We start from the raw sequence: 9,893 nt of genomic DNA, 5'->3' as shown, positions 1-9,893 counted from the left end.
TTAACAATTAATTTTTAATGATTAAAAATAATTAAAAAAAAAAAGTTTAAATATTTGTAGTGGTGGAAATTGGTAGAATATTTTAAACTTTCAAGAATTTTTTTTATTATTAGTCATGTGCTTTTGCATTTCCAAAGCTAGAATTCTGAATTAGTCTCTACTCCTAAGCCCACCACAAGTCTCACTCTCATCAAAGTTATTCATTTCATAAGGTTTTGTGCGCAGATTATTCATATTAAAAACAAAGGCTGATATGATATTCATTGTGTCACTACAGGAAAAAGAGACTTAGGCGGCGTTTTTTTAACGACGCATTTTTAAACGTCACTTTTTTTTAACATTTAACGACGTTTTTTAAAACGTCGCATATTTGTTCAACAAAACGACATCGTTTAATAATAGGAGGCGTTTGAAACGCCTCCGAATGTGTTGTGCCTCACGCGCTTGCGCTTGGCCTCCTCTTTTCAAAGCCTAATTTTGAATCTCAGACTAAGACCCAACTTTTCGAGCTCTCTCTCTCTCTAAATCTCAGAACGATTTCGAAGCTCCACCACTGTCTCTCTTTCTCTCTCTAAATCTCTCTCTCAACTCTCTCTAAACCCTTATCAGAGCCATTCAGAGATTCATCTCAGTGATTTCATCACAAAGATTCAGAGCGATTTCATCTCAGTGATTTCATCGCAGAGTTCAGAGATTCAGATCGGTCTCCACCATCTGCACCATCGTCTACATCATCATCTACACCATCGTCTCCTAAGGTGAGCTCCACCGTCTCTCTTTCTCTCTCTCTGAAGCTCTTCCTTCCCGTCTCTCTCTCCGTTTCAGTGATTGATGAGTTGTATATGCTCTAGTTAGCCCCAATCCAAGATTGATCCATATGAGGTTAGGGCCCGTGCTAAACAGGTTGTGCAAGATCAGCGCCGTCTGAAGGTTGGTCTTCCAATCTCAGTTTTATCGATTCTTCTCTCTCTCGATCTCTCAATCTCTCTCGATCTCTGTCTCTCTCGCACAATCTCGTTATATGCGTACACATTATCTGTATTTTTTTTTGGATAATTTTTTTTTCTCTTAAAAATCTCTCTATACAAGTATATATATGAATTTATTTATGTATTGATTGAATAATCATCCTTTTTTTTGCCCTGGCTCAGACGAAGGGTCATCTCCTTTTCATCAAACACAAGATGAAAAATCTGACAAAATAAATTGCTCACTTTGAACAACATATTGATTGGATTTCCAAGTTGATGTAGATTGTTATTGTGACTTGTATATATATATAGTTGGTGGAATGTTGAAATTTGAGAACTTCGTTATTGTTTATGAACTACAAATAACTCATTTTGGATCAGTTGGAGTTGTAGGAGAAAAAGGGGCAGATGAATGTGTGGGTTTAACTGTTTCTGATTTAATGAAGTAACTGTTGAACATGATCTTGCGTTTGTCTCATTTTTTCTCCTCCAAATTATTTATTTCTAGTCCTCTCACTGCCACTAATACTATCTCATATTTGAGTTCATGGCCAGTAACCCCGTATATTCATTGTGCATGCCACATCTGTATCTGTTACTAACTGGACTATAATCTTCTGTAGGTCACTATGTTGTAATATGTGGCTATGATGCTATGACAGATAAGTTTGAGATTAGAGATCCAGCGAGCTCTGGGTACATCACTTGTTTTCCCTCTCCTTTAAACATCACTATCCACAAACATTCGAAAAAACAAAAAACAGAGCTGCCTCTTTTTTTTAGTTCTTTTTTTTCTTTTTTTCTTTGGTCATAAGAAGATAATTAACACCTAAGCATGTTGATTAAGTAAAAGAGTTGTGGAATCCTTTAGTGAATGCTTCTTGATGTGTGTTAGTTAATTTGAGAAAATACAGTGAAAAGGTTGGAAACTAGTCTTTTTCTTCCCCAGGATGTGTGTCTACACGTGCATGCACATTTAAATTTGAAATGTTTTGGGTCCATTTGAAGAAATCTAGTAAGTGTGAAGCTTTGTGCGAAATCTCATTAAAAGAAGCATCTTAACCAGAAGTTCACTATGTTTTGAAACTTTACCATGCCATAATGCACTGAGTTTTACAATTTGTGCAAATCTTTGCTTGAGCAATTGGTTTTGTTTATTGTAGTTTCCACTTTGGATGATTGTGCAGGAAACATGAGAAGGTCACATCAAAGCGCCTAGAAGAAGCTCGCAGATATCTTTGGAGAAGGGAGAGAATCAGAACACCCATTCGGTACAGCTCTCTTCGCTCGTCACTTTTGATAGATGACATTCTTGTATTTTGTTTACTCGTTCATCCATTCATTACATATATATATATATCATTATTTGTCGATGTATAATTTGCGCCTGTAGCCAATTTTAGTGTGAACTTATAGGATAATAATCCCTGTATTTAGGTGTCCATGTATGTCTTAGTTCAAATTATTCAACTTAAATAATAATCGTATCTTTTTCTTTGGTGTCAAGAAGAACATGATTGGTTCTAGTGGATTAGATGATGATATACAGAACAATCATAAGGGGCTCCCATAAACTCCTAATTTTCAATTTCACTTAGTTATTTCTACAATATTTTAAGAGTTAGGAATTTGAAGGCATCTAAAAGCCCCAATGTCTTTATTTTGATTTTTGGTCATTTTGGTTGATCTTTTTAGTATTAGTATTGACAATTTAACAAATTCATTGAGTTTTCATTTATTGTATTACCACTATACCAATTATTTATTGGTTGATCTTTTTAGTATTAGGAGAATCCATGCACAAATGGTGGTAGTTGGCTTTGTTCCCAATGAATATTTGGTAACCAAATTGTTGATATTGTATGCAAAGGCAGGGGATTTAGTAACTGCTGGCAGTCTGTTCAATGAGTTGTCGAGGACTACCTTAATTTCATGGAATGCAATAATTGCTGGTCATGTGCAAAATGGTCTTGTAGAAATGGGATTGAGTCTTTATTATAAGATGAGACAGAGTGGTTTGACACCAGATCAGTACACCTTTGCATCAGTCTTTAGAGCGTGTGCCACTTTAGCAACATTGCAGCAGGGCAAGCAAGCAAAATACTTCGTTGTTTGTCTTTGCATTATCAGCTGCTTATATGTATTGACCCTTTCTCATCTATAAAAATTATACTAATGCCCTATTCTAAAGGTGGTTTTTGAGTGTGAAAGTATTTTTCTTACATTTTCATAGTTAAACTAATTAAAATATACATGTTCATTCATGTAGGGAATAAGTCGATATTCACCAATAATTAATAAAATTTGGATATAATTAACCCAACAGTTCGAATTTTGATGCATTTCCACTTGAAAGTTTGTTTCTCAAATTTGCAGCAGAAATAGTTTTTGGAAAAATATTTCAATTCTCTCCTCATTTCATGCTCTTTCATAATGCATCACAAGTTGCTTACAATTGAGAAAGAAATTTGATATTTTGAGAAACAATTGAGAAAAAAATTTTCAATTATTTGGTAGCTATTTATTATCTTTTTGCTTTTCAATCTCCCATTTATCTTAATTGCTGATGTGGCAGGGAAGGATAATCAACATAGCATCAATTGTTGGTAACGTTGGGCACGCCAATTATAATGCTGCAAAGGCAGGGGTACTTGGCCTCACAAAAACCATGGCAAGGGAATATGTGAGTAGGAATATTAATGTGAGTTTTCCATATATGTTTCATTTCATTCTTGTAATTAGACACAAGAATGACTTTTTATCTGTTGTAAAATGACTTTTTGTGATGATATGTAACTTTCTGTATGAGTGATTGGTTGATTGACACAATTAAGAGAAATCATTGAGTTAGTTTTTATCTATTTTTTGGGATTAATTAGGGACACCAGAGTTCATGGCTTCAGAATTATATGCTGAAGAATAAAATGAATTGGTTGATAGCTTATTTCTAGTTAATGCCTAGAAATAAATTATTTTTCTGCCTTTTTCTGCTATTTCAAAGCCTCAGAAATGACTGATTTGTTTAAATTGTTTTCCAGGTACAAAACATTCTTCAACAGATGGTGAGTTGTAATGTAGATCTTATGTCACACTAATATGTTGATAATTGATGCAGATTGACTTGTCTTCCCACATTGTTAGGGTTTACTTGACTTTGAAGGTACTACTTTAACATGACTTTGAATGATTTGAAGAATACATGGTCTTTATTTCTATGAATTTATTTCCAGTCGTGTTGGTTATTTTATTCCTCTGCCAGGATTTGATAGAAGGTTAATATGTTGATAATTGATGCAGATTGACTTGTCTTCCCACATTTGATTTTTTTTGCATCTAGTATGTTGGGGCACCATACTCTTGTGATATCAGCTATATGAACCATTTCTTGGGGCCTGAGGTTTGTTCCTATTTTCTTTTCAATTTTTGCTTCTTTTGAACATCACAATGTATGTTAGTGGAATGATGACTCCAACACATCTCCGAATCTGATAAACATATTTTGGTTTGATTTGAAAGTCATGCTGAAAGTACTATATGGTTTTATTCTTGTTTTATTTTTAGAAATGGTTCTTTTTTTTTAAAAAAAAAGAAAAAGACAAACTGCAAATTCTGAGCATGACAAGTCAACTATTGGTTTTGGCAGCATTAATACCTAATCAGGTGGGAATGTCATGCCTGGCAATATGTGGAGACTTGATGAAGAAATTGTCTTGCAGAGTACTTCAGCTGATACTTCAACCCAGCAGCAGCAATCTGCAGGTTGATTTCCCACCTTCGGTATGCTCTCAGATAAGGTACAAGTATCAATATTGTGCAAAGCATTAAGTGTTCCTTCATTGCTTAAAATCAATGAGAGCAATACTTATGAAATTGGTAAGTGAAATACCATAGCAGTCACATAATGCTTCACAGAAATAGCTGGCATGGGCAAATCTTTTTGTCCTTGTTGGTGACCCATTTTTTGGTCGCAGGTGTTGTCTTTTCTTGTGAACTATTCAAGTATGACTGATGCATTGTAATCTTGTTGAGTCCATTTCAGTGACAGAATTATGTGAATATGCTGCAAATGTTGATATTCCCATTGCAAGAGAGTCAATTCGAGCTGTTGGGAAAATAGCTCTGCAGCAGTATGATGTGAATGCTATTGTAGACAGACTGCTTCAGTTTCTGGAGATGGAAAAGGACTATGTGACAGCTGAAACTCTGGTAAAATTTTTCTGTGCTTGCTGAACACTTGCAATGTTCAATTTGATAATATCCCCAATGCCAACATTGTGAAATTGTAAATGCGTGCAACTTAAACTTTCTTAGTATTGTTGTCCAGATTATTACAACTTTAGAGTTCTTTATGTAGGTGCTTGTAAAAGATCTTCTCAGGAAATATCTTCAATGGAGCCACGATTGTATTGCAGTTGTTGGGAATATCAGCAGCAAAAATGTTCAAGAACCAAAAGCTAAGGCAGCTCTTATTTGGATGTTGGGAGAGTATTGTCAAGACATGCAGGATGCTCCTTATGTCTTGGAAAGTCTAATTGACAGCTGGGATGATGAGCATTCTGCTGAGGTATCACAAGGGTGAATTTTATCTATGTTACTTAACGTGTTACACCTTCATTTGGGCTTTTCTCATAAGAGTCAGTATTGATTGGATTTTTTTTTATTTTTTACTTTTTACTTTTTAACTAATATGCTTGGCTGATTGAGTTGAGGAATCTTTTAGTTTGCCAAATGCAAAAGGTTGATTTGATGTCTTTGAAATCTAGACACAGATTCTCCTTATAACAGTCCTATGAACTGTTTTTGGGTTTTGCTTTTGGAGCCACCTAAAGGCAAGCAGATTTTTAAACAAGTTGGGACTTTGATTAAAAGTTGTGGAAGACCTGATTTTTTTTGGAAATAAATATCCAACACACACAAACTCACAAATTTCTATCTGGATAGCTGCCCGCCTTCTTAAACTTTATTTGATTGACAATGATATCAGTTCAACATGGGGCAGGTTCACTTCTGACTACCTAAAGGTGAAGTCATAAAAGGCTGAGAGAATACATACAAGTAAATTTAGGACAATTAGAAATAGTGCAGATTTGCTAAATTATTCATTTTTTCCCCCTCCCACATGAACTTTGTGTGGTTCTTTTGCTTATTGACATAGGGATGGCCAGATTGGTATAACCAGATACTTTGCACGGTTTGGACAAAGTTAGTATGTGCATCATCCAGGTAAAGGCAGGGATGGAACTTTTCATACCAAACAGCGAGGGATTTTATGGGTTTTGGATCTTAGTTGCATGAAGCAGAGGCGGGGGCACTTAGAAGAGTCTAATGTTGGGAGCATCTAGGAGAACATTTATGTATTTTATATATAAATATATTGTAAGATATATTTTTGTTCCTTGGTTGTAAGTTTTATGTTAAATTTCTACTTTGCGCCATAATGGCAAAGCCATGTGGCAATGCAAAAGTAGATGGTCAATAAATACTCTCTTCATGCTTCCTACATAAGATGCACCACTGTGGAAGTCAAAGATAATTACTTATGAATCATGTCATTGGTATTAAGCTTTCTATGAATCATGTCTCTGAACAGGCCAGGCTGTAGTTTCGAGTGGGATCACGGGGCCAAGGGAGGGCTGCTTGAATGCTTAACCCTCCCTATTGCCATCCCTATGACATGAGTTCCACCTGCCTTAGGTATTGTTTGGACAACGGACACTGTTATGGAGAGACACATCATGCCTTTTGTCCAATAACTTCACATTGAAGCTATAAAATATTTTATATTTTCACTCTTAATGTTTGTCACATGAATGCACAAACTCAAAACAAATTTATGTATTTTTTTTTTAAAAATTAATACAGTACAGTTTTAAACATGTGGCCATGTCCTTGTTCCTGTCTGTAGAAGGTAGAGAATTGTTGTGCCTGGCATCCCATGTCTATTTCCACAATACTTCATTCCTCGTCACATGCAACACCTTTGCATCTTCTCTGATCATAAATTATTACCAAATCTCAACTTAAAGTGCTATATTTTGTCATTTGCTTAAAATCTGTTTGGCCATTCCTGCATAATCTAGGTGCTGTATGCTGAAAAGAGTTGTTTTGGCCTACTGATTGTTATTTTGTTTTAAAAGTGCTTTCATTACTTCTAATTCGAACTTTATTGTTAATCCGACATAATCTCGTATTCACTACCACAAACTCATAGTGTAGCTTAGGTTTTCTTCTCCATCTAGTTTATGTTATACATCTGTGCTAAGAGCTGCTCAGATCTGAGGTCATCCTGTCATTTTGCAGCCTCATAACTAATCCCATTATTGGATGATTTCCAAAATTTGCCTAGTTTATTATTTCAAATAATTTTTTGTTGGAGCACATAATGTTATTGTAGACCTTTTCACTTGTCTCCATGTGAAAAGGTGATGATGGAGGATGAATATCACTGGATACTGGCTTGGTCTCAAATCAATTCTTTTATTCTCCGAGAAATCTCTGATGCTTGAAAATACTAGTGACTTAAATTCGAACAAAGAATTTCCAGCTAGATGTCCTTACAGCTAATTCTTTTCTACCATGTTCAACTAGGTCTTGTGTATTGTATGGATTACTTGGAGAAAAATGTTGACTGGTTGGAGTCCAAACTAAAGCCTCTTCTCAAAGGTTAGTATTCAAGGCCTACATTGGCATTGACTTGTAACTCTTTGTTTTTTGGAAGTGATTATCAACCATCCTGGATTCTAGGTTCTTGTCATGCTTTCATATTTATCAGGTCCAGAATAAATATTGAATCGTTTTATTATCATTTGCATCTTACTAACTTACTATACATTAGACATGACAGTTAATGCAATAAGAGAACTGTGAGAATGTCGTTCCTGTTACTAGTTTTAAAACACAAATCATTTTTGAAAAAATTGACTTTAAAGCTACATGTTAAACAAATTATTTTTTAAAAAATCAATTTTTTTTTTTTAAAAAAAATAAACTTTACATACAGAAAATGAGACAAGCAACATAGATACTAGCAGCCATTGTAGCACATATCCACTGGCTGAGTACCATTATACCAAGTATATTTTTTCCTCCAACATGAAACACTTACAAAGAAGAGATATTAAAGCTTGAAGATGGTATCTAACCAGTGAGACAGAAATTTCTGATAGATAGTATCTTCAAACTAACAAGATTACCCATACCACTGGAATTTCAATATACAAATCCCATGAATCCTTTACTAGTATTCTTGCATTGTAATTAATGAAATTCAAGTGGTAGGAACATGTCAATATCAAATAAAAGCTTCTTTTGAAATGGTCTTGTTTAACATGCCCAGTTACTCTAACCTAATACCTTGGCCCCATTTTTTTTGGAATTCAAATGGGCTTCATTTTATGCAGCTGACGGTTGCGCATTTAGTAGATGCACACCTGTGCAGTGATCCAGGAAAGTATGTGAGTGCATTGATTCTCTCTCTATCAACAATGTTACATCTGGAACTTTCCCACATCAATGTTTTGTCTAAAATTGATCTCATCGAGAGCTATGGAAAACTAGGTACAAATGAGCTTCTATTAAATCATATCTGAAATAGATACGACTCAATTCGCTATCCTTTTCTGTTTAATATACAACGGTTGAAGTGAGGTCACTTGATCAGTGGAATGCAGAACATTAACTATGACATATTTATGAATAATACGCAATGATTTTCCCTTTTATTTTATCAATTTTTTACTAGTTATAAGGTAGTGTTTTTTTGTTTGTTTGTTTGTTTTTTTTTTCCAGTTTTGTTTTGGCAAGTTTGCAGTTTTGTTTTGTTTTTGTTTGTGTTTTTTTGATTTAACATTTGATTCAATATATCTGTTATTCATTATAGTGTGTTTTGTTTTTTCAACACGGTTGAACTTCGGAATAGTTCTTCAGTTTTTTTTATTCTTGTTTCAGTTACTTCAATGTGCACTTTCTTTCTCAGTCATTATTGTGTTTCATTGGTGCACTCTAAAACAGTACATACCAATTTTGTCACTGAAATGTTCACTTTTGGGACCATGAAACAGTACATATCTATTGTATAACATGACTTTTTGTGATGATATGTAACTTTATGTGTGAATGATTGGTTGATTGACATAATTAAGGGAAATCATTGAGTTAGTTTTTATCTATTTTTTGAGGTTAATTAGGGACACCAGAGTTCATGGCTTCAGAAGTATATGCTGAGGAATACAATGAATTGGTTGATGGCTTATTTCTAGTTAATGACTAGATATAAGTTATTTTTCTGCCTTTTTTTGCTGTTTCAAAGCCTTAGAAATGACTGATTTGTTTAAATTGTTTTTCCAAGTACAAAACATTTTTCAACAGATGGTGAGTTGTAATGTAGATCTTATGTTTTATAGTTGTAACACTTCTACTATTATTGATTTATGCACTTTACCTGATTTGGCTTTCATGTTCTGATGCAGGTATCTAGACCAGTGAAGACTACAGATTCTATGCTATATCAGTTGAGTTTAGTGAATTTAGTAACAAGGACAAGACATTAAATTAAATCATAACTCATGGAGTTTGTCTTGATGTTTTTCTTATTATTTTTTGGCAAATGTTAAAACATGATTTGTGGATATGTTATTTTTTAGTTAATGGTGATTGGATATTAAATTGAATGGGAAAGTGAATTACTAATATATTTGCTAATTGACAGCTTTTCATATAATCGGCTTATCTTTTGACAAATGTTCATTTGAATGAAAATAGGAGTTATTGTTTCATATTAGTGCTACTTTGCAATTTTATTACAAGTATTTTTTTAGTTTAACCACATAAAATTAGCATAATTTCAAAAAAAAAAAACAATTAAAAAAATAAGAATGTAATGGCATTATTCAAAACCCCACTATATAGGTTTTTTAAAATTAC

At 34.0% G+C, this 9,893-nt stretch overlaps 1 protein-coding gene across 7 annotated transcripts; it reads left to right on the top strand.

Annotated features, from left to right (window-relative positions):
- Positions 1 to 505: 505 nt before the first annotated feature.
- On the top strand, positions 506 to 9,659 carry LOC114314402 (beta-adaptin-like protein A). 7 transcript variants are annotated; one of them, XR_014333903.1, is made up of 13 exons: positions 508 to 758; positions 852 to 930; positions 1,595 to 1,667; positions 2,159 to 2,242; positions 3,547 to 3,672; positions 4,010 to 4,131; positions 4,269 to 4,368; positions 4,615 to 4,844; positions 5,011 to 5,177; positions 5,326 to 5,535; positions 7,560 to 7,634; positions 8,372 to 8,425; positions 9,440 to 9,659. XR_014333903.1 is itself a non-coding variant. In XM_082876495.1 (12 exons), the coding sequence occupies exons 8-11, from the start codon at positions 4,643 to 4,645 to the stop codon at positions 7,617 to 7,619; spliced, it is 525 nt and encodes a 174-aa protein (XP_082732621.1). In that variant the 5' UTR covers positions 507 to 758; positions 852 to 930; positions 1,595 to 1,667; positions 2,159 to 2,242; positions 3,547 to 3,672; positions 4,010 to 4,131; positions 4,269 to 4,368; positions 4,615 to 4,642; the 3' UTR covers positions 7,620 to 7,634; positions 9,440 to 9,659. The 7 variants fall into 7 exon arrangements, 5 of the variants coding, with proteins under 5 accessions (XP_082732613.1, XP_082732621.1, XP_082732609.1 ...); XR_014333902.1 differs by having other exon boundaries at positions 8,372 to 8,528; XM_082876495.1 differs by lacking the exon at positions 8,372 to 8,425 and having other exon boundaries at positions 507 to 758; positions 4,615 to 4,730.
- Positions 9,660 to 9,893: the final 234 nt, after the last annotated feature.

This window comes from Camellia sinensis, chromosome 1 (assembly GCF_055761805.1).
Source record: "Camellia sinensis isolate YWXY chromosome 1, ASM5576180v1, whole genome shotgun sequence".
NCBI classification, from domain to species: domain Eukaryota; kingdom Viridiplantae; phylum Streptophyta; class Magnoliopsida; order Ericales; family Theaceae; genus Camellia; species Camellia sinensis.
Note: the sequence above shows the minus strand (reverse complement) of the source record. Positions and strands in the feature narration are given on the sequence as shown.

Bases quoted from the DNA above. Each gene is read 5' to 3' on its own strand.
- LOC114314402 (XM_082876483.1), top strand. From the start codon at position 4,751: ATGCTCTCAGATAAGGTACAAGTATCAATATTGTGCAAAGCATTAAGT. The intron at 4,845-5,010 runs GTAAGTGAAATA...AGTCCATTTCAG, and splicing joins GAGCAATACTTATGAAATTG to TGACAGAATTATGTGAATAT. The intron at 5,536-6,126 runs GTATCACAAGGG...TTATTGACATAG, and splicing joins ATGATGAGCATTCTGCTGAG to GGATGGCCAGATTGGTATAA.